This window comes from Eptatretus burgeri, chromosome 16 (assembly GCF_056783735.1).
Source record: "Eptatretus burgeri isolate ZD-2024b chromosome 16, Ebu_testis_v1, whole genome shotgun sequence".
Classification (NCBI taxonomy): Eukaryota; Metazoa; Chordata; class Myxini; order Myxiniformes; family Myxinidae; genus Eptatretus; species Eptatretus burgeri.
Window position 1 is genome coordinate 10,959,069 of NC_140976.1, and position 24,387 is coordinate 10,983,455.

The 24,387-nt window shown below is 46.9% G+C and overlaps 2 protein-coding genes across 2 annotated transcripts in view; one reads left to right on the forward strand and one right to left on the reverse strand.

The window, feature by feature from the left end:
- The first annotated feature begins 7,088 nt into the window (after nt 1–7,088).
- LOC147010509 (tyrosine-protein kinase SRK3-like) overlaps nt 7,089–24,387 on the forward strand; it is a 67,793-nt gene continuing 50,494 nt past the window's right edge. Inside the window, exon 1 of the mRNA XM_085859437.1 lies at nt 7,089–7,345. Coding sequence (XP_085715563.1) covers nt 7,296–7,345 — 50 coding nt within the window. The 5' untranslated portion in view covers nt 7,089–7,295. The remainder of the gene's footprint in view (nt 7,346–24,387) is intronic.
- LOC147010510 (uncharacterized) lies at nt 14,415–18,955 on the reverse strand. The gene is made up of 2 exons (XM_085859621.1): nt 17,919–18,955; nt 14,415–14,469 (listed from the first exon to the last, which is right to left on the reverse strand). Exons 1-2 carry the CDS (start codon nt 18,582–18,584, stop codon nt 14,431–14,433), a joined length of 705 nt encoding a protein of 234 aa, XP_085715747.1. The 5' UTR covers nt 18,585–18,955; the 3' UTR covers nt 14,415–14,430.

Here is a 24,387-nt window from a genome sequence, read left to right on the forward strand (position 1 = left end):
CTCCGGGGCCTCTATACCCCCCAAGCTCTCCAAGCACCCGTCCACAGCACTCGTCCCCTCAACCTCGCAAAGCACGACCGAACCCACCTGGTCGTGACTCACCTCAAGGGGGCATACTCCCTCCCCTCGTTCCTGGAGGAGGCCATCCAGGTGCTCGCACTGGGTCTCTACCCAGTCTGCCAGCTCACCCCCATTATCCTCCACTACCTCTGTGTGTGTGTGTGCGTCACTTACCCCGTCTTCCTCGTGTAGTCTTTCCTCTATTTTTTCTGTCTCCCGTGTCTCTGCCAACTCTGTCACCTCTTCACCCTTTACCTCCCTTGTCTCAACTATTATTATTTCCTTTGTCACGGCCTTCATGCCCGCCTGCAGGCATCGGCCCATGTTCTGCGTCTCACCCCGGAACTTTTTCATTTCTTACTTCATGTTTGCTTCCATTCCGTTTATTTTTGTATCCATCCTTTCGTTTATTTGTTGTGTATTCGCATCCATCTTCGTTGTCATTGCCGCCAGCATGGCGCATAGCTGGGCTATGTCGGGTGCGCTTGAGTGAGCCGTTTCGGCAGGGGTCGGGGAAGGGTCTTGGTGAAGAGGGGGGGGGAGGTGTCATACACCGCGGCCGCTGCCGCACCCACCTCGGGCCCTGGGTTCAGTTGGGCGAGTCCGTGTTCCTGCACAATCAACATTTCCTGCACGGGGATTCCATCCTGGACCATGGATTCTACACATTCTACATCCATTTCTAATACCCCCGGCTCCCGCTCGCCTTGAGACGCCATCTTGCTTCTCGTGAAGGGTTAATTTGCTCGCTCGTAATTTGGAGGGAATCGGGGGTCGCTTCTCTCACCCCTGGACCGATTCCCGTGAATTTAGCCGGAGACAGGAGAGCCTGTTTTCCTGTTCTCCGGTACCAGTGCCGCGAGGAGGGCGATGAATTTGTATCCCACTCCTGACACCAGTGTTGCGGATTCGCGCCCGCCGGCGTGCGGACGGCCACGTAACTCGAATCGCGGCACGTCGCCCACCGGACGGACAATCCAGTCGTGACCCTCTCGGACTAACGCCGGGAACCAGTCACGGGTGGACCTTTCGGTCTCACCGCGATCGAGCCAATCAGCCCCCGCGTGGGATAGGGTTGCTCGCCAAATTCGACCTACCTAAGTACCCACGCGGAGGGTAGACCGGGCGATCGCACCTCGCCGCAGGTCGACTTCGGACACGGGCCACTTAAGCGACCCGTTCCGTACTATCAGAATAACCGAGCGGTGTTATCGTCGACCTCGACGGTTCGATTAATTATCGGGCATATTCAGCCCACTACCAACCCTTTACGTGAAGCAAGATGAGGATTCAATGGGAGAAAAAGACGAAGCGAAGCGGGAGAACAGTTCAACAATAAAGCACATTTATTCGCGGCACACGGGAAGCACACAAATACAATTCCACCAAATGCACACAAAAAAAAAGAAAACACAATTCCATTTACACAAAAAGCAAACATAAAAGTGAAAACACAGTGCAGAGCTAATACCGACTACCGAGCACACGGCAACACTTATACAATTCTACTTCACAGACGGCGCCGACAACACATACCCAAAACCAAGGAAAAGAAATACCTCAAGAATGAGGCAGGCCTGAGGCCGAGACCGGGTCGGGCCTACCCGTCTGGTGATGAGACGCGGAGCGGCGATGGCCCCGCAACCCGCGGGCCTCGTGGACAGTGCCTGGCAGGGGGTGGGAACGGGGCCCCCTTGGTCGCACTATCTCAGCGCGGGGGGAAACAGGAGGGGGTTGCTGATGCTCGGGGTATAGAGGATCTTTATTATCCCTGGTGTGCGTCTCCACCTCGGCCAGGTCGCGCTGCCGGCCTCCCTCGGGCGTGCAGCTCCTGGCACCGACGCGAGCACCCCCTCGTCCGACTCTCTTCAGCTTCTCCAGCCACTGCAGGCTTCGGGCTCCAGACTTCCACACTCTTCTCTCTCTTCTCCGACTCCTTCTCGTTCTCGTTCTCGTTCTCCTTCTCGTTCCGCTGACTCCTTTTCGTTCGCCTCTCTCTCGTTCTCGTTCTCCTCTCGTTCTCGTTCTCCTTCGTTCCGACTCCCTCTCTGACTGACGAACACCGTCCTTTTATCCCCCCGTAACTTCGCCTTTGACCCCCTCCCTTTGACCTTTCACCTCGCTCCCCATTGGCCCGAGAAAAAGTGGGCGTGAAGGCTTTTTGATCCACAAATTTGCATATATCGATCGCCCTGGGGGCGGGGCCAATTCGCCCCTCGCTCACCGATTGGACGGCAAAAAGTGGGCGTGTGTCGTTTTTGATCCGTTTTTGAAGCACAAAATCCGTGATTTTGTACACGCTGTTCGACGCGCGTTCTGCATGAGTCCAACACCGGTACCCACAGCGGGGCAAGAACGGTGGCGATGCTACGGTCGCGAGGCGTGACGGGAAGGTCGTGGCGGTTGTGGTGAAGCGGTGTTGTGGTTGGTGGTTGATGTTGTGGTTGTGATCATGGCGGTTGGTCCAAAATAAAGATAGTGAAAGAAAGATTTGGGCCTAACTACACATGCACTTACCGAGATACCTCACCTAAGGGACCTGAATGGTGGTTTGCGAATCTGGTAACCACAACAATATATATATATATATATATATATATATATATATATATATATATATATATATATATATATATATATATATTCGCGGGGATTCGCGCCCGCCGGCGTGCGAACGGCCACGTAACTAGAATCGCGGCACGTCGCCCACCGGACGACGCCTCGACGGTTCGATTAATTATCGGGCGTTTTTGCCCACGACCAACCCTTTACGTGAAGTAAGATGGAGATTCAATAGAGGAAAAGACGAAGCGAAGCGGGAAAACAGTTCAACATAAAGCACATTTATTTCACGATGAACGGAAAGCACACATATACAATTACACCAAAAGCAAATGTAAAAGAAGAAGAAACAATATTACACAAAAAGCAAATGCAACAATGCAGATCTATTCCCGACTACGCGAGCACACGGCAACACTTATGCAGTTTTACTTCACAGACGGCGCCGACAACACATATACCCAAAGCAAAAGAAAAGGACCACCCTCAAGGATGAGGCGGGCCTGGGGCCGAGACCGCGTCGGGCCTACCCGTCTGGTGATGAGCCGCGAAATGGCGCTGGCGCCCCGACTCCGCGGGCCTCGCTGGGACTGCCTGGTATGGGGTGGGGACGGGGCCCCCTTCTCGCACTATCTCAGCGCGGGGGAAACAGGAGGGGGTTGTTGATGCTCGGGGGATGGAGGATATCTCCCTGTCTCGGGTCCCGCGACGAGCGTCTCCACCACGACCTCGGTCGCGCCGCCGGCCTCTCCCTCCGCAGCTCCCCGACTCCGACACGAGCACCCCCTCGACCGCCTTCGCCGCCGCCACCTCTCCACAGCTCCGTCCTCTTCACTCTGACTACTACCACTTCTTCCCAGCTCCACCGACAACTCTTAACTGCGAACTGCCTTGACTGACGAACGCAGCCGTTTATATCCCCCGTGACCTCGCTCCTTCACCTTTGACCCTTTACCTCCAACCCTTCACCTCTAACTGGCTCCCCATTGGACCGAGGAAAAGTGGGCGTGAATGCTTTTTGATCCATGAATTTGCATATAGCGACCACACTCCAACGTACCTGGAGGCGGGGCCAAATCGCCCCACGCTCACCGATAGGACGGAACAGAAGTGGGCGTGAGTCGTTTTTGATCCGTTTTCTTCGGAAAGGCCGGCGCTTTTGCACCCCTGCTCGGTGCGCGCCCTGCACGAGTCCAGTATCGGTGCCCACAAGTGGCGCGGGAATAGTGGTGATGCGATGGTTGCGAGGGCGAGTTGTGACAGTAAAGGTCGTGGCTATTGTTGTGAAGCGGCGTTGCGGTTGGTGGTTGTTGTGTGATGGCTGTTGAGACGTGGTTGGTGGTGGTAGTAATGGCGGCTGGTCCAAAATAAAGATAGTAAAAGAAAAACGGCTATCCTGAAGGGTCGCAGCCCGCATGAATGACATTTATTCCCTCTAAACAACGGGTTTGGGCCTAACTACACATATACTTACAGAGATATCTCACCTAAGGGACCTGAATGGTGGTTTGCAAATTTCGTCAACCACAACAATATATATACACATATATATATATATATACACACACACACACACACACACACACACACACACACACACACACACACACACACACACACACACACACACACACACACACACACACACACACACACAGTGGACTAGGCGTAAGTCGGCAGCGTGTGACTCGTCACTTCGCCTAAGTCGGCAGCGTCAAAAAGTCCCGAATTTATCTCATGTTAAATCCCTTTGAATAAAGGGTCATCTCTCTGTAAGTCGTCATTTCTAAGTCGTCACTTCGTCTAAGTCGTCAGATGTTGTCCGTTCTCGCGTAATGGAAACTCAAGTAAATTACCACTCCTAACTCTTCACATGGAACTGCTGCCTCGTGAGAAGCCCAATTTCATGGAATCGTGATGCTCGCTCATTGGTTTACACCGCCAGTGATAGGCTATTTATAACTGCGTACACACGTTGATCGCACTGCAGGCAGGACAATGGCGACGAAGCATAAGCTTACAACTAAAACCTACAAAGAAAAATACGACATTATCCAGTTTTGCGAGGCAAACCCACTGATGAAGAAAACAGCCAGAGCTGAGAAGTTGGACATCAAACGGCAGACATTGAACGTTATCTTGAAGAATAAGGGCAAGATATTTGGACAAGTGGAGAAGATCGTGAGGCCGGTGGTAAGTGTGAAACGCGTGAAATGTGTGTCCTTTGAAGATGTCGATGACGCGCTCATCATCTGGTTTCGGCAAATGTCGGCTCAGCCAAATATTCGGTTTCGGCCGATTCGGCCGATACTGTCTTTCGGTGGAGGATTACCCAGGCAACATCAGGGAATACAATGACCAGTTTGAGTCCTTTCTCATGCACCAGATGCCCAAGAGTTTGAGGCAGTCAAACATAACGGATAACTTCGCGAAGGAGTAAATGATCGATCGAGCTTAGTGTTGAAGTCCGATCCTGGTTTTATATTGGCTTGTTTTGTACATTACCGCACTCACACATAGGCATTGAGTGGTAATTATCACCACGATGACTGTGTGTCATGTAATTTGTCATCACCGATGGTATATGAGTTGTCTTACAGTTGTTCATTATCTTTACTTTTGCGAAACTGATTCATGAATTCCATCTTTGCTTGATCACTTTCCAACTCACTAATGAAACCCCACCTCTGCCCTGAGGATTGTGTTTTCCTTTTGGTACAATAGCCGGCTCTCACACATACGTGTCCAGGCCATGCGCGACTTCATCCTTCACCCCACAGTCATCATGAATGTTCGCATACGCTGATACGCGTAAGTCGTCACATTTCTAAGTCGTCACTTTTTTCTCGGTCCCGATGGTGACGACTTACGCCTTGTCTACTGTATATATATGTATGTATATATATATATATATATATATATATATATATATATATATATATATATATATATATATATATATATATATATATATATATATATGTATCCTGAACAAAAATATAAACGCACCAAGCGATTGTTACAATTTTACCTCGAACTGATTAATACTAAATCTTCACAACAATTTGGTTATAGAATCCATGACAATTGAGCATTAAATTTCAAAGAGTTCCTTGAGAATTCTGGCGACAGTCTTTGCGCTACAACAGCCGACACAACCGAGGTGTCACTGTCAGAGTTCACACAGTCAGTAGCGGGTGTGTCCACCGTTGGCGTCACACAGAGCAGTGCATCTCCGGCGCATGGACATCACCAGATTATCGATGGTGGCCTGAGGGATGTTTTCCCATTCCTCCTGGAGAGCCACACGGAGCTGGCGGACTTCTCTGGGACTGCGTAACGTTGTCGTACGCGTCGATCAAGAACGTCCCAAAGGTGCTCGATGGGCGACATGTCAGGAGAATATGGAGGCCAGTCGAGGACATCAATGTCCTCCTCACCGAGGAAGTCCATGCAGATCCTGGAAACATGGGGGCGAGTATTGTCGTGCTGAAACGTCACATGGTGAAGGCGCACAAACGGCACGACGATGGGTCTGAGTATCTCGTCCCTGTACCGCTGCCCGTTCAAGTTGCCTTCAATGATATGAAGCCGAGTGCGCTCTCCATGGCATATGCCTGCCCACACCATAACACTGGCATCACCGTGTGACACCCGACGAAGGACATTGGCGTCAGTGTAGTGCTCCCCAGCCCGACACCAGACGCGGAGTCTGCCATCAGCCCGATACAGCTGGAACCGCGACTCATCGGTGAACAGCACTCTCCTCCATCATGCGAGGGTCCAGCGCAAGTGAACATTGGCCCAGTTCAGTCGGGTTTGACGCCGGACTGCAGTGAGGTCGAGTCCCCGGTGTGGTCGGCGGGCTCGGAGGTTGGCCTCCCTCAAGCGGTTACGCACCGTCTGGGCTGAAATGCGCCTGTTATGCAGCCCGACAGTCTTATCGGCAGTCCTCGTGGCCGGTCGGAGTCGATCCCGGAGATGTTGCAGCCTCATGTGACGATCCTGACCGGCGGTGGTCACACGTGGTTGCCGGGCATGTGGGCGGTTCACGGTGCTTCCAGTCTCTCTGAGGCGCGTTCTCAGGCGGCTAATGGTGGTGTGGTGGACATTGAAGTGTGCTGCAACGGCCCGTACTGACGTCCCAGCATTCAGCATGCCAATGGCACGCTCCCTCAAGATTTGTCACATCTGTGGCATGTTGACATTTGGCACCAGTCCACATTTTGGGGAGGCCTTTTATAGGGCAAGCTATAGGGAGTGTTTGTGTCCTGGTCACGCTCACTGACCATCACTCTTTCTTTTTCTCTTTCGCTTTCTTCTTCTTCTTCTTCTTCTTCTTCTTCTTCTTCTTCTTCTTCTTCTTCTTCTTCTTCTTCTTCTTCTTCTTCTTCTTCTTCTTCTTCTTCTTCTTCTTCTTCTTCTTCTTCTTCTTCTTCTTTTTCGAATCCCGTGTCGGGTAATAAGGCCCAGGCCTCCCAGTCTGATCGTCTAAACAGCAAAACGAATGTTTGGGATGGTTTCACCGTCGTTCCATCAAGGAAGAGAAAGACTTTACCTGATGGTCGTTTCGCCCAGAAGAAGGCAGCATCTACAAACGAGGAATCTGTCGGTGATGTTCCCGCAGTTGTGACTGACATCACTCTACGAGGCTTACCCAGAATGGACCCGGAATGGACCCGGACCCCGGTACCTACGGCCAACAAGTTTACCCTACTTGCCGGTGAGGACATCGCCGTCTCCCTGACAGAGACCGCTTTACCTGATATCGCAGTAAATGAAACTGTTTCACTCGTTAAAAACTCTCCTATTGGAAAGTCCATTGACGGTGATACACAGACCACGAGTGATGAACCTGCGGTAAATGTTAACCCTGAATCCTTGTCAGCGGGAAATAGCGAAACAAATATTAATCCTGTTACTGCTCCCAGTCCATCACGTGGTGAAGCTGGAAACGCAGGAAATGTTAAAATGGATGTTTTACGAGAGACCCCCAAAGTACTGTATACCTCCACGCCGTTGGAGGTCGATAACACCATTACGGATGAGGGAAGCGAGATCTCTGCATCCGCTGATGGTGTTTCCGTTTCATCAACCCCCCCCCCCCGGTTATTTCTGTTACTTCACCAGGAGATGTTCCCACAATGGAAGAGCACATAGACGTGGTAACCAGTACAGATCCGTGTGTCAATACTGACGACAGTATCGATATGCAGGACAGTACAAGCTTGTGTGACTCGGAAACTAAAACCGACTCTGACGAATCTGACCTGGAGGAAGCAAACAGGAACCGTCAGGTGGAAACGGTGGAGAAGCCGACCAGTCAAGGTCCTACCCCACCCCCCCCCCCCCGCTTGAACAAATAAGACTCTTCTTACAAAATACATACAGGAAACGCAATATAAACCTGACGGAATACTTTCCAGATCTACCGTCCTTCCTCGAGTGTGCTCAGGCTATCGTACGTAAGCCTGACTTATTCGGTTTCCACCAGACACACTGTCACCGCTTAAAAAAATTGATTGCCAAGGTGAAAAGGGATTCTAATCAATTATCCCACTTCTGATCTTATTCTTAGAAGCTATTATTTTCCTCATGGCCACTTTCAAGATTGGAACAATCAATGTTAATGGTGGTGGTAGTCCACTCCGCAAGATCCAAATTAAACAGTTGGTAGAGGTCAACGGTCTTGACATAGCTTTGTTACAAGAGACCCATGCTGTCCGATCTGTTCAGGCTCAGTGGCAACGAGAGGGGGAGCACTCGGGAGAGTGCAAAACCTCCGCCACCAATACTGCGGGGTCACTCAATTGAACCTTATATCTTATTCATTAAATATGATGTCAACAGTGCTGACAGAGTTATAGTTCTTTTCTCCAACATTTTTTTGGGGGTGGGGGGGGGGTTGGAAATCACTTAAAACATATAGAAATGCAAAAAAAAGAAATCGAAATTTTGTTGAAAAAAAGTTGCAAAAAATTTTATTTTTCTCCAACAATTTTTTTTTGGGGGGGGGTTGGAAATCACTTAAAACATGTAGAAATGCAATTTTTTTTTATTTTTCTCTAACAATTTTTTTGAGGGGGGGGGGGTTGGAAATCACTTAAAACATGGAGAAATGCAAAAAAAAAAAATTTTCTCTAACAATTTTTTTTTGGGGGGGGGGATGGGACCAAGTCCAAAATCTAATGGCATGATCCTTGGACCATACCTAACCCCCCCACCAAGTTTCGTCGAAATCCGTCGAGGAGTTTTTCCGTAATACTGTTCACAAACAAAGAAACAATAAAACAAAAAGGGGTGAAAACAGTAACCTCCGATCTTCAATGGCGGAGGTTAACTATATACAGTATGGACAAGGAATGTTTCTTCAGGAACAACTCCACGTCGAAGGCAGGCATCATGTTTGTCTTAAGGCCCAGTCACACCTTGACGTTTTAGCCAGCAATGGCAACGTATTAAAATGTATGTAAAACGCTGGCTTACGTTGAACTTTTGATGTTTTTTTAAAAGATTCTGACGTATTCATAACGAGTTGGTCTTTTGCATAATGTCTTAGTAACGGACACAGAACGTTTCGTTGTGTTATAGATAACTTATACCAACGAATGCTGAACCTGTTGTCAGCCTTCACAACCTATGCCCAACGATAGTCTAACTTAGGCATAGCGCGTTGCACGCATCGCCGACGATGTCGTGATGTAGCCTATTAAAAGGCTGCCGCAGAACGATTCAAATCATAACCGCCGCAGAAATGGAAGTGTCAACATCGCAGTCACACCTTGGCGATCTTGCCAGCGTATGCCGACCTCTGAAAAATGCGTCTAAAACGCTGGCGCACGTCGAATACGGTATGGGTAGGTTTGGTATACGTGAACGCTAAAGTACGCTATCATACGTCGTAGTAAGTGGAGTACGTCTTGTAATTTTGAACATGTTGAAAATTTTACGACGTACTTGCCGTATGACACACGCTCCGCATGCGATAGGAATAAGTTGTACGCACGTCATGCGATCGTTGACACACATCGACACACGTTACTTGTGAGGTACTCATAAGTCGAAACGCGTCGAGGTTATGGTTAGCGTCAGTGTTCCAGACTCCCGGTTTTTTTTTTCTTCGGTATGACGGTGTTCAGTGTACAGTGCGGTTATGATTTAAATCGTTGAACGGCAGCCTATTAATTATATTTTATTATAACCGCACTAGAAATTGAAGTGTCAAAATCACCATCATACCGAAGGAAGGAAGAAAAAAAAAACCAAAAAAAAAAAAAAAAACCAGGGAGTCTGGAACACTGACGCTAACCATTACCTTGATGTGTTTCGACTTATGAGCACCTTACTAGTAACGTGTGTCGATGTGTGTCACCGATCGCGTAACGTGAGTACAACATGTTACTCATAGGTTAGAAATAAGTTTCGGGTACGCTAAACATTACCTCGACGTGTTTTTATTTATGAGTAACAAGTAACGTGTGTCTACGTGTGTCAACGATCGCGTGACGTGCCTACAACTTATGGCTAGCGTTATGTGGAACGTGTGAGTCATACGCTAGCATAAGTCTTAAAATTTCAAGCATGGAAAATTTGAGGACAAACGAAAAGTACAACGTTTAAAGCCAGCGTACAACGACGTATGCAGTGTTTTTCAGCATGCTCTCAATGTTATCAAAACTTACCCATAACGTATTCGACATGTACCAGCGTTTTAGACAAATTTTCCAAAAATCGGCATAAGCTGGCTAAAACATCAAGGTGTGACTGGGCCTTGAGGGAAACATTTCCATTCGTCCTGCCTTAAATTTATGAGTATTATTGATGGACACCTTCCCTCTGTGACCTTCTCCATCAACTAGGTCAAGTTCACAATTCTCAATGTGTACGCTCCAAGCAAAAATGACGAGCGGATCTCCTTTTTCGCCGAACTGAGAAAATTCCTGAAAACACTGGATTTGCAGACTTGTCTCATTATTGGTGGTGATTTTAACTGTACTATTAATGCTTCATGTGACCGAAACGAGCCGGAACCCCAACCATGTACTACAAAACGTTTTGCAAACATTATTGCGAAATATATTCTTCATGATATTTGGCGCATACAGCACCCTTCTGATCGGTCTTATACATGGTGTCGTTGTTTAAACAACCACATCTCACTTGCGAGGCTTGATCGCATCTATGTAAATTCTCATTTATTACATGGAGTTTATAAATCCGAGATTGTGCCTTCTGGTTTCTCCGACCATTCCCTAGCTCGAGTCTTTATTCAACTCTTGAAACCATGTCCAGGGAGCTCTCATTGGAAATTCAATAACAGTTTACTAGAAAACCTCAACTTCATTCAGGTCTTTGAATCCTTCTGGACGGCTCTCCGAGAACAGAAGCTAAGCTGTTCCGTTAACCCGTTGATATGGTTAACCCGTTGATATGGTTTAATAAAAACCCAAATTAACGAGTTCTGTCAACAGTATCAGTTTTTCTCAACAAGCGCTGACCATGAAGTAAAGAAAATATTACAGTTAGAGATTTTACAACTCCAACGAGTCATCGGACAAAATAATAGTAACATACAAAAAACCTAAACTGAGAAACAGTCCTTATTAAAGGAAATAACCGAGAGGAATGCACGTGGTGCCTTAGTTCGGATGAGGGTGCAACACCTGAATGAGGCAGACGTACCAACCAAGTACTTCTTTTCCTTAGAGAAATGTCTTCCCAGTAAACAGCTTTCTCAGCTGCGATTAGCAGATTCATCCATTACCTTGACACAATCAGAAATCAAACTTTTTGTGAAGAAATACTTTTCGAAAATATATCCCATGGAACAAATAAATCCTGTCAGTGTCGCCTCTATCTCCGTGGGCCTGCCAGTGTTGTGTGAAGATGGGCGTTCCCAACTGGAAAGACCCATTACTTTGGATGAACTTGGCACTGCCCTGCACGGCCTTGCCATTGGGAAAGCACCTGGATTGGATGGATTTACAACCGAATTTTACAGGAAGTTTTGGCACTTATTGGGTCCAGAACTCATTAACACCTTGAACGCAAGCTGCCAGCTTGGAGAGCTACCTTGGAGTTGCCGACGAGCTCTTCTTACCCTCATCCCAAAAAAGGGAGACATGCTGAGAATTGAAAATTGGCGTCCTATCTCCGTGTTATGTACAGACTATAAGATATTTTTGAAAGCCCTGGCATCGCGACTTACTCCTTATTTATCCTCGTTGTTGGAAGAAGACCAATGTTAGTGTCGCAAAACGTTCCATCTATGACAACATCTCCCTTGTGAGAGACATCATTGAACTGTGCAAGGAAAGCCCTAAAGATTTTGGACTTCTTCATCAGGAGAAAGCCTTTGACCGTGTTGACCATCGGTGCCTTTTCGAAGTACTTGAGCGGTTTGGACTTGGTTCAACCTTCATCTCATATTAAAATGCTATACAATAATATTTATAGTGTGCTTAAGATAAACAATGAACTTGTTGCACCTTTGTCTATTAACAAGGGAATTAGACAAGGTTGCCCTCTTTCTGGGTTGCTTTATGCTCTCTCCATCGAACCCCAACTGGTTTCTTTGCGCTGTAGACTAACAGGGGTTAGTTTGTCCCAGCTTGAATGGCCCATCAAGGTACTGGCATACGCTGATGACGTGTGTGTATTCGTACAAGATATCAATGACGTTAACATCGTTCGTTATTGTTTGTCCTTATTTGAAAATGCTTCTTCAGTCAAAGTAAGTTGGAACAAAACGAGCGCCCTTTGGCTTGGTCCGTTGTGCTACTTGGCGCCAAGACTTCCTGCTCCACTGTCATGGGCCAATGATAGTGTGAAATACCTTGGAGTGTTCTTAGGTAATAATACAACAGTGGCGAAGAATTGGGCTGGTCTGCTTGAGTTTGTTGAGGGTAAACTGCAAAAATGGAAAGGTCTGATCACACAACTGTCATATCGTAGAAGGGTGTTGGTCATCAACACACTGGTGGCCTCTACCTTATGGCACAGGTTCTTCATGCTGCATCCTCCAGCGGCATTGCTTCAACAGCTCCAGAAGTGCTTTGTGTCCTTTGTCTTGGATGGAAAACATTGGCTGCGACCTGGAGTCCTCAGTTTACCACTGACCGATGGAGGACAAGGCCTGGTCGACATAAAGAGCTGGCTAATGGCCTTTCGACTCTCGGCTGCTCTTCGCATGCTATGCATGCGACCCTCTCCATCATGGGTCAACGTCGCTCATCACCTTTTGCAACAGGCTTGGAGGCTAGGCTATGACCACTCTCTTTTCCTGATGGACCTTTCCAAAATCGACACATCCCTCTCTGGTTTCTATCAGAGCATGCTAAATGCGTGGCAAGCTCTGACAATAACATGAGCTACACATTCTTACATGAAACAGATGTTTCTGGAAGAACCTTTGTTCTACAACTCCTCTTTCCATGATATGCCTGCTGATAGGTGTTTTGTTCAAAGCTTTACCGACAAGGGCGTTAAATCTGTTGCAGATCTTCTCAGCCCAAACGGCAGCTGGATCGGAGCTGATGCATTGGCAAGCCTGGTCGGTGTGCGATCCTCTCGAATCGTGGCACGCATATTAGGTAGTGTGCTTTGGACATACACACAGCTTGTACCTGCTTGGGTGCAGGAACACCAAAGCAATGAACAAAATGCACATCGAATACCTTCTCTCTCTACCTTTCCTGAACTCGTATGTGCTTTTTCTCTTGCCAGCCCTCTTCCTTGTCCCCCTTTTAACGTAGGCTTCAATGGTCTTCCCAAACAAAAAGACCTTTATTTGGGTTGTGTAAAATTTATTTCGCAACGGCAAATAACACAGCAGAAGGTTCGATGGAGAGACCTCTTACCTTGTTCTCCCCCTTATTTTCCTAACTGGAAAGGTTTTTATCACCCTCCTGTACCACCACGACATGGCGACCTCCAATGGGACTAGTACACTGGATCCTTCCTTCTAATCACTTGTTACACCGTTTTTCAAATCTGCTCGGAGATGAATGTCCTTTTTGTAAGAAATCTGAAAACCTTTTTCACATCTATGTTGAATGCCAACGGTTGGCACCTTTATTTATTTTACTTCGGAATTTTTTTTGTGAGGTTTGGTTTGATTTTTAACACTTGTGTGTTCATCTATGGATTGGATATCCCACACAAAAATTCCAATGGTGTGTTTGTCAATTTCCTACTTGCTCCGGAAAAGATGGCAGTATATAAGTCAAGGAAAAGAAAACTTGATGGTGTTGGAGTAAATGATGAAGATACTTTGTTCTTGTTCCAAAACCTTGTAATAAGTCGTGTTAAATTGGATTTTGCTTTCTTTTCAGTAACTGGAAGATTATCACAGTTCGAATCAAAATGGTGTATAAAGGAAGTTATTTGCAAAGTCCGAGAGGAATGTTAATCCTTTTGTGAAATGTTCTGTATATAATCCACCCGATTAATCCCTTTCTTTCTTCAGAAATTGTTTCTTGGTTTTTCCTTTCTTTCTCTGAAATGAAAATGTAACTCCCATTTGAGGGCTTTCTTTTCTATTTTTGTAATAAAAATATACAAAAGTCAAAGTGTCTCTCTATCTCTATCTCTATCTCTATCTCTATCTCTATCTCTATCTCTATCTCTATCTCTATCTCTATCTCTATCTCTATCTCTATCTCTATCTCTATCTCTATCTCTATCTCTATCTCTATCTCTATCTCTATCTCTATCTATCTATCTATCTATCTATCTATCTATCTATCTATCTCTCTCTCTCGCCCCCTGCTGGCTGTTGGTACTGAAATGAGAGCGAGAGATGAACCTTCAGAGTTTAGGCTTTATTCCATTTGATTGGAGCCGCTTCTGTGGGCACACCGGGGAATACAGGTTCAGCTAGGAGTACATAAGCAGTAACGTATACATGTGCAGTTAACCATTGCAGACAATCCGCGTAAGCACGGAGTTCCATATAATCTCCATTCTCACCAGTCAATGAGCACCTTCAGTTAACGAGCATCAAGTGGACAGCCGATGTCAATAGCAATGCCCCGGGGACAATCACTCGTGCCGCAGAGACCTCCCCTTATACGCGAGACGCACAACATGTGATCCCGCGTCATGTCCCTCAATTCACGTTAATTCACCACATTCTCCCCACCTTTAAAATGTAACTAGGGGCCCATCTTACACACCATGATTGCTTTAGCACTATAGGAGTATACATTTCAAGCAACGCGGACTAATAGATCTACAGAAGCATACATGCCAAGCAGTGATTATTTTGAGTTGTAGGAGCATGGAAATGAGCATCGATATATGATATAATGGGCATATAGGAGCATGAGCAGCGAGAATGCCGATAATCCCCTTTACAGATTGAGTCGTCGAGGGGCCTTATTCGTCGACCTCTCCGGGAGTAAACGGCAGTTTCACTTGAGGGAGGCTCCCGATCCTCTTGGTGAGCCTCGACTTGTGCCGGGGATGACTCCTCGATCGCTCTCGGGTGGAACGCGGCAGCCCCGTCGCCTGGCGGAGTTCCTGGGGGAAATGTCAGAAGGAGGAGTGCCAGAAGGTGGTGTACCGGCGGGAGGAGTACCTGAGGGAGCCAGATGGCGAACCGACACAGTGGTCTCCCTGCCATCCGGGAGCCTGACATGAGCATACTCTGGATTAGTGTCAATGAGTTCGACCCCCTCCACCAGCGGTTCATACTTGCTTTGTCGTACCGGGCGTTTCATGAACACTGTACCGGGGTGGGTCAGCCAGTTGGGCACCGTTTGACCGTCAACATAACGTCGTTGGTGAGTAAACATACGTTCGTGAGGAGTGGCATTTGTGGACGTGCAGAGCAAAGAGCGTATGGAATTCAGAGCGTCAGGAAGAGTAACCTCCCATCGCTCGGGGCCCAGTCCTCTCGATTTCAGCGCCAGAGTTACGGCTTTCCAAATAACTCCATTATACCGTTCCACCTGCCCGTTTCCCTGTGGGTTGTAACCCGTCGTTCGACTAGTTGCTATGCCGTGCTCTAATAGGAATTGTTTTAGCCCGGCCGACATGAAACACGGCCCTCTGTCTGAATGTATGTACGAAGGTCTCCCAAACATAGCGAAGAGGTCAGAGAGACATTTTACGACAGTGCCCGAGGTCATATCCGAGCACGGAAACGCGAAAGGGAACCTTGAATATTCATCAACAACGGTGAATATGTATCTGTTGTCTGTTTCAGTCGGTAGGGGCCCTTTGAAGTCGATGTTTAGTCTCTCGAAGGGGGAAGTAGCCTTGATCAGTCTGCCAGATGCCGCGCCATAGAATCTGGGTTTTAGTTCAGCACAAACAGGGCATGAAGCATTCATTTGTTTAATATCTTCAACAGAATAGGGAAGATTTTGTCTGCGCACGAAATGTGCCATCCTAGTTACCCCCGGGTGGCACAGAGACACATGGAGGTCTTGCAAAGCCTGACTGATTGTTGCCGAACTGTAGACCCGGGAGAAGGTATCTGCAGCAGGGTTTTCTTTCCCGGGCCGGTAAACAATGTCGTATCTGTAGCAAGCTAGGTCTATCCGCCATCTCATAATTTTTTCATTCTTAATTTTCCCGTTATTTTTCCCATCAAACATGAAAGCCACGGATCGTTGGTCCGTAACGAGCGTGAAGTGGTTTCCCAGTAAATAATGTCTCCATTTCCGCAGCGCTTCAACGATGGCGTACGCTTCCTTCTCTATCGCTGAGTGTCTCTGCTCGCTTCTAGAGAGAGTTCTCGAGAAGAACGCGACCGGCCGCCCAGACTGATTAAGTGTAGCAGCTATGGCGTGATTTGAAGCGTCGGTCTCCACCACGAAGGGCACCGAGCTGTCGATCGATAAAACCACGGACTTACTGATATCATCCTTGAGGTTGTGGAAAGCTCTTACGACAGCGGCATCTGGTGGAAAGTTTTTGCAATGCACTAGGGGATGTATTTTCTCGGAGTATTGCGAAATCCATCTTGCATAGTAAGCGAACATCCCGATCACCCGGCGCATTGTTTGCAAGTCCTGAGGTGGTGGAAGCTCACGGAGCGGGCGCAATCGCTCAGGATCAGGCTTAATCGTGCCGTCGGCTATTGTGTAGCCGAGAAGGTCAATTGACCTTGCCGAGAATACGCATTTCTCGTAGTTGAGAGTCAGATTATATTTTCTAGCAATGCTCAAGAATCTGTCCAGATTCCTATCATGTTCCCCCTGATCCCTACCGCACACTGTGACATTATCCACGTAAACAAAAGTGTCTTCGAGGTTTTCATCTGAGATGATGTCGTCCATAACCCGTTGGAAGCAAGCTACTCCATTCGTGACACCGAATGGTATCCTTCTGAACTGGTAGAGGCGCCGCCCTGCCTGGAATGCAGTGTAAGGTTTGTCTTCCTCTCGGATGGGAATTTGATGATAGGCGCTTCGCAAGTCGATGGTACTGAATACCTTATAATTGGCCACGCGTTCGACCATCTCATCTATGCGCGGCAGGGGGTAGGCGTCGAGTTGGGTGAAGCGATTGACCGTTTGGGAATAATCGACAACCATCCGTTACTTATGGTTCTGACTGCTGGTTACTAACACCTGTGCGCGCCATGGCGAATCGCTCGGTTCTATAATTCCCTCCTCCAGTAATCGCTTGGTTTCCGAAGTGATGAAATTCATGTCAGCAGTGGTATATCGCCGCGATTTGATCGCTATCGGTTTGCAGACCGGCGACAAGTTAGCGAACAGCTGGGGGGACGTCACCTCCGCGGTGGTCAACGCATTTAAAATTAGACGAGGCTTGCTTCCTCCAAAGGGTATTTCGACGCTCGTGTGCTGCTTGAGGACATTATGACCCAGAATTACGTCTGCGCACAAATCACGAAGCACCAGCACCTTTACATGCGTGTACCCTTTTACGTCCAATTCAACATTGCAGTACCCTCGTACGCGGGATTGTAGTGAGGTGGCGGCCATGCATACCGTATTGTCAGTCGGGTGGATTACCCATTTCCTGCCCTTCACTAGCGAGCTGTTGACGAAACTTTCAGAGCTACCGGTATCAATCAGTGCCTCAGCCATATGCCCGTTAATTCGTACGTTGATGATAGCCTTGGATAGATTCCCCGGGGAGGCTGCAGTCAATTTATTTTGCGAGTAGAGAGCCGCAGAAGTGGGTTTATTTCTCCTTAGAGTAGATTTACATACCCTGGCATAATGCCCTTTCTTGTCGCAATTCATGCATGTGGCATCTCTGGCGGGACATTTTTGACGAGGATGCCTTTTGTACCCACAAAAGAAGCATTTACCAACCGGAGCAGTTGCTGAGGAGTTTGACGAGGTCTGGGTATCCGGCTCCTCGGATGTTTCTCCATCCCCTATGTCTGGCTGTGTCTGTGCCAGTGGGGTTCCTTGGGTTCCCATCGTAGCAGCGTTCATGAGCAGCATCGGTGTCCCAAATGACTCAGATTGCTGCTGAGCCGTATCCATCGCTCGAGCCTGATCGACTACCTTGTCAAGAGTGGGTTGCGCTTTCTCTAGTAAGCGTTGCCGTATGTGGGCTGATCTGAGTCCTTGGATGAATGCCTCCCGGGTCGCTTCCTTTCGGTGTTCCTCGGCGCTTACCGCCCGGAAGCTGCCGTCTTTTCCCAGCTGATTCAGAGCTTGCAGGAACTGATCGATTGTCTCCCCGGCTGCTTGCTTGCGTGTGTTGAGAAGATGTCGTATGTATACCTCGTTCTTGGGCTTCACGTAGAGCGCTTGCAGCACCTCGATCGCTGCTTCGTAAGTGTCGCACCCTGAGAAGAGCCTGTACACGCCGGGCGAGACATGATTCACGAGAGCGGCAAATTTGTCAGCTCCCTCCGCGATGATGGTCAGATAGTGTGAGAAGGAACAGAACCAATGTGACCATTTCATTTCTGCGTCAGTCGCGTTCGGGTCTGCGTCGAACCTCTCTGGTTTGTAGATCTTGTCCATCTTTGGTTGAGAGAGCCGAGAAAATTAAATGGAATAAATTGAAATGAGAGCGAGAGATGAACCTTCAGAGTTTAGGCTTTATTCCATTTGATTGGAGCCGCTTCGGTGGGCACACCGGGGAATACAGGTTCAGCTAGGAGTACATAAGCAGTAACGTATACATGTGCAGTTAACCATTGCAGACAATCCGCGTAAGCACGGAGTTCGATATAATCTCCATTCTCACCAGTCAATGAGCACCTTCAGTTAACGAGCATCAAGTGGACAGCCGATGTCAATAGCAATGCCCCGGGGACAATCACTCGTGCCGCAGAGACCTCCCCTTATACGCGAGACGCACAACATGTGATCCCGATTCATGTCCCTCAATTCACGTTAATTCACCACAGGTACGCTGTATACTGTCATGGCCGCTCCTTGCTTCGTGTCGTGAGTACCCCTCCTCTGCTGTTTGGTGTTTCCACTTTCCCCATTTTCGTTTCCCATGTGTTCGTTTTCTACTTGTGGACTTTTCCCGTGTTTTTTTTTCCTTCCTGTCTGGAGAAGAAAGAGAGAGAGCTCACGGTCTCGTGTCGAGAAAATCGTAGGCCAAAGGCCTGTCATGGCCGCCAGGGGAGGGTTTTCTCGTTCACTGCGACCGTGTTCTTTGTTCATTCTCAACTTTAATCGTTGATTTCTTGGTGTTTGTGAAAACGCCTTATTTCTCTCTAAAGTTTACTAACTTGTTTTCTTGAGTTAGAATGGCGGGTGAAAGTTTCCGTGTCGAGATGTTTGAGTCACTAACTCGTAAACACGCTGTTTTTTGCTTCCCTCCCAGTGAGGTGGAACTTAACGATGTGCTTTCCGCCATTGGTAACATGGTTGGTTTACATAATATTCGTGCTGCTTCTCACATGAATAAAAAATTTGTGGTGTTTGTGTCGGAGGAACACGTGGTCGCCACGGTGGTTGAGCATGGCCTGTTCATCAAACCGAACACTTACCTCTCTGTGTTTGCTTTACAGGCCCCAACAGTTAAAGTTAACATTAATAATATTCCACCATTTATAAGGAACCAGGACTTGTGTAACCAGTTAACCAAGTTCGGTAAGGTTGTGTGGCAGATCTCAATGGAGCCGATGCGTCATGTTAGCGATAAATTTAACCACGTCATGTCCTGTAAAAGAGTGGTTTATATGATACTACCTGGAAATGGAAAAACACTGAATGTTGTACTCGGTGTAAAAATCGAAGGGTTTGAATATAAAATGTTTGTCTCCTCAGAGGTTATGACATGTTGTGGGTGTGGAGCTTACGGGCATGTGAAGAGTGTTTGTCCCAATGCGGTTACACCGCAAAAAAGTGAAGGTGCGGTGAGGAACGATTCTTCCTCACCACAAACTAATGGGGACAAGGTGAATCGGGAGCCTAGCCCCACCCCCCCACCGGCTGAGGAGTCGACGAATTGGACTCGTCCACCCCGACCGGCGCTGGAGAGAGGGTGTGTAATCGTGACGTAATTAATCCACCCCACCAATCGAGGAAGTGACAGTGGTTGCTTCCTCTCCTTTACCATCCACTGTACAGGACAATGTTGACGATATGGAGGTATCTGTTACGGATACCAGGAAAAAAGGCCAAAAACAGTCAAATGTTGATGCCTTTGATGCTAAGGAGCAGAATAAGGACCAGATCGTGTCAGGCTCGGTTGACCTCCAAGGTACGTCTGACATTGGAAACCCCTTGGTGGTACCGGAGTCGTGTGCGGATGTGGAAACTTCGCTTGCTCCACTGGCCGACTCTGAGCGGGACACAGAGAACAGTGAGGGATCTCAGGATGTTTTAAGTGTTTGTCCTGTTAGCCAAACTTGTTCAGACGAGTTAATCGCTATGTCTGACAGTGATGGAGAAATAGATAAAGGGGAAAATCCCTGTGAGTTAAATGTCAACCCCTCCCTCACAGATGATTATGTAAGGGTTGTAGAGGGGAAGGACATGGACAAGGCAAATTCGGAGGGGTCCGTAAACAGCAGAACTTTCTGTTGAGCCAAAAGTAAGTGTTCCACAAGTAATAGGAGAGGCCATCGATGAAGCACTTGATTCAGATGAAACCTCTTCGACCCCACATTTCAGTGCTTTAAGCTCTCAAGAGGATGAGGGGGGAAACGACACAACCTTAGTGTCTCAACAAAATGTGATTAAATTCCTGGATGAGACATTCAGGAAAAGATACGTAAAAATCAAAGATTACTTCCAGAATTTACACGATTTTATTAAAACTGCAAGGAGTATGATTCGGGAACCTTATCAGGTTAACATGTCAGATCCTCAGTTCCAAAGGTTAAGGAAATGTGTTACTCGCGCTGGTAAAAAGCTTCAAGAATAACTAACAGAATGGAGTTAAAAGTGAGGTCGCAGTTGTGTGCGTCGCCTCCAGGTATTTCAGTTCTTCCAAAATGAAAAAAAATTGATGTGCTAATGCTACAGGAGACGCATGCAAATCGGTCTTCTGAGGATGAGTGGTGTAAAATCTTTACAGGTTGTCTTTTTTTCTCGAGTGCACTTGTTGAGGCCAAGGCTGGTGTGGCAATTGTGTTGCATCCTCGACTCCAGTCTTCGGAGATGACATGTAAGGAAATTTGCAAAGGTTACTTACTGTCTGTGCAATTTGTCAGTAATAACCTAAAGACTTGCATGACAAATGTTTACTGTCCTCGTGCTAACTCTGAAAGAGGTGCCTTTCTGTACAAGTTGGCAGAGTTTGTAAGCACCATTGACTTAACCATGTTGTTGTGTCTGGGGGGTGACTACAACTGCACCCTCAACCCACAACTTGATCGGAACACTTGTGAGCCTCATCCACCTAGTGCAAGGCCTTTGGCACAGCAAGTCACAAAGTTTAAACTGGTGGATGTGTGGCGGGTACAAAACCGTAATATCTGTCAGTATACATGGGTTTGTGCATCAAGAAATGTTTTGATGATGGCTCACCTTGACAGATTTTATGTTAATCATGAAATGGTAAACATTGTTAAGAACTCTTGTATAAGGCTGTCTGGTTTTTCCAATCATCACATGATTGTTATGGTGTGTGGCTTTCCTCATCATGTCTGTGGAAGTGCATATTGGACTTTTAATTTGAAACTTTTACAAAGTGCACATTTTATAGAAGCTTTTAAAATGGTATGGGAAAAATGCGAGTCACAAAAGGGTTCATATTTGAACTTAAGACAATGGTGGGACTGCACAAAGTCCCAAATGAAATGTTTTTGCCAACAATACTGCTCTGACAGCACATACAACGCTTTGGGTGTGATATCTGCTTTAAAAAACGATATACTTATCTCTAAGCAGAAAGCTGGATTGTCTGGCGTGAATGTCCAGCAGTTGTCGGAGAAAAGGACCCTTCTGGCTGAAATGGTGAAAGAGCGGGCGGCCGGTGCATTCGTCCGACTGCGGAACGAAAAAATCCAACTTGACACACCAAACAAAGGGTTCTTCAATTTGGAAAAAACGGTCAAGACCTCTCAACAAATCCATGCTTTGCGCTCTTCTGGTGGTGATTTGTTAACCTCCCAGAGTGATATCAAGCATGAACTACAAGACTATTTTTCTAAACTCTTCGCAAAAAGAGTTGTGAATGAGAACAGGAAGCTGATGCTTGAACAGCTCCCTTCTCTGTCTGAAGACCAACAACAATTGCTTGAGCCTGGCATTTCTCTTGGAGAACTTACTGCTGCGCTCAAGGATAGCAAGGATGGGAAAGCCCCTGGACTAGACGGCCTTCCGGCTGAATTTTATAAGGCTTTCTGGGACATTCTAGGCCCTACTCTTCTTGAGGTCTTTCAGGAGAGCGTTGAACAAGGTGAATCCTTCCGAAGAAAGGAAACCTGCATGAGACCGCAAATTGGCGGCCTGTGTCACTCCTCAACACGGACTATAAAATATTGTCAAAAGCACTTGCAACCCGTCTAAAGGAAGTCATTTCTTTCTTGATTGGCACTGATCAATCATACTGTGTTCCAGAACGTTCCATATACGATAATATTTTTTTGGTGAGAGACTTGATCAGTCTCGGTCGAACTACATCTCCTGGTTTTGGTTTATTACTTTTCGATCAAGAAAAAGCTTTTGACAGTGTTAACCATTCTTTTTTTGTTTGATGTATTAAGGAGAACAGGGTTTGGGGAAAAATGTATTGCTTATGTTAAGTTATTGTACAAAAATGCATCTTGTCTGCTGAAGGTTAATAATAGTCTTTGTTATCCTTTCCCCTTTCAGCGAGGCATCCGTCAGGGCTGTGTGCTATCAAGCATGCTCTACAATCTATCCGTTGAACCTTTATTAGTTTTACTTCGGAACTCCGTGTTCGGCGTCTCTCTTTCACAAAACTCCAAAGTCGTTGTTTCACCTTATGCTGATGATATTTGTGTTGCTATTGCAAATCAAAAAGATGTTTCTGAGGTCTCTCGTTGCCTTACCCAGTTTGAGCTTGCTTCGACTGCAAGGGTAAATTGGAAAAAAAAAGTCTAGCTTTTTGGGTGGGCCCCAGATCCAGATCGCCTTCCTCGTCCCTGCCTGTTTTACCAGGAGGAATACAGTGGAGTCGTGAGGTGTTTAAATATTTAGGCTTATTTCTAGGGATTGAAGCGTATGAACAAAAAAATTGGGAGAACTTCCTGGAAAAAATTAAATTGAAACTGGCAAGGTGGAGAAGATTGTACCAACTTCTCTCGCTTAAGACACAGGTATCAATCATAAACAACCTGGTGGTTCCATTTATTTGGCATAGAGTTATCCCACTTGAACCTCCGAGATACTTGATCACAGGCATTCAGAGGGATCTGACTGATTTTTTTCTGGGGTGGCCACCATTGGCTGGGCCCAGACGTGGTCTGCAGACCCCGAAATGCGGGTGGTCAAAATCTGATGCATATCCCAAGTCGGATAATGGCATTCTGGATTTCCACGATTAAGCACCTACTGTACAGTGAGTGTGTTCCTTGGCGACCTCTCACAAACGCCTGTTTGCAGAAAGTGGAAGGTCTGAAATATGACCGTGAACTTTTCCTCATTGACCTGCAACACGTTGACATGTCTCAGCTCCCAGTTTTCATCAGAGCCTTTTGAATGCTTGGCAAGTCCTTGGAGTGCAACGTTTAGAGGTATCATACGATGTCCAAAAGTTTGTACATGAGCCATTAGTTAGGAATCCTTTATTCTCTAGAATTTCAACCTCCAGGTCGTTTATGCATTGTTTTACCAGTGTTGGAATAAACAGAGTGCGAGACCTGTTGCATCCATCCTTGAATGCCTGGCTACCTGTTAGCTCACTTTCATTAAAAACTGGTGTTCGTTCTGCTCGGATTGTGGAAAATGTCTTGAAAGCAGTAATTCATACTTTTCATAGACTAAACATCGGGTGGACTGGGGTGGATGAAGTGGTAGACTCACGTCTCTATTTCCCTGAACTTCAAATTGCCTCAAAAAAACAAGAGGGTGTGTTCTCCTCAAACTTAGAGGAAATTGGTGTGTTTCACGTCATGGGGAAAACGGCTATCGACAACATATGTCTGGAAGCAAGTATACCTGGTTTTACAAAACTGTTGAAAAATCGGTGGAATGAGACCTTACCTGCTGGAGCTTTTTTAACTCCAGTGTGGAACAAAATGTATAGTTCTCCAACTCTTGGGCGAACTGGAGACCTGAATTGGAGACTAGCACATCAAGCCCTGGTCACACAGACATTACTCCATAAGTTTAATTCTTCTGTTCTAATTTCTTGTCCTTTTTGTGATTTGATTGAAAGTGTTTCCCACGTTTT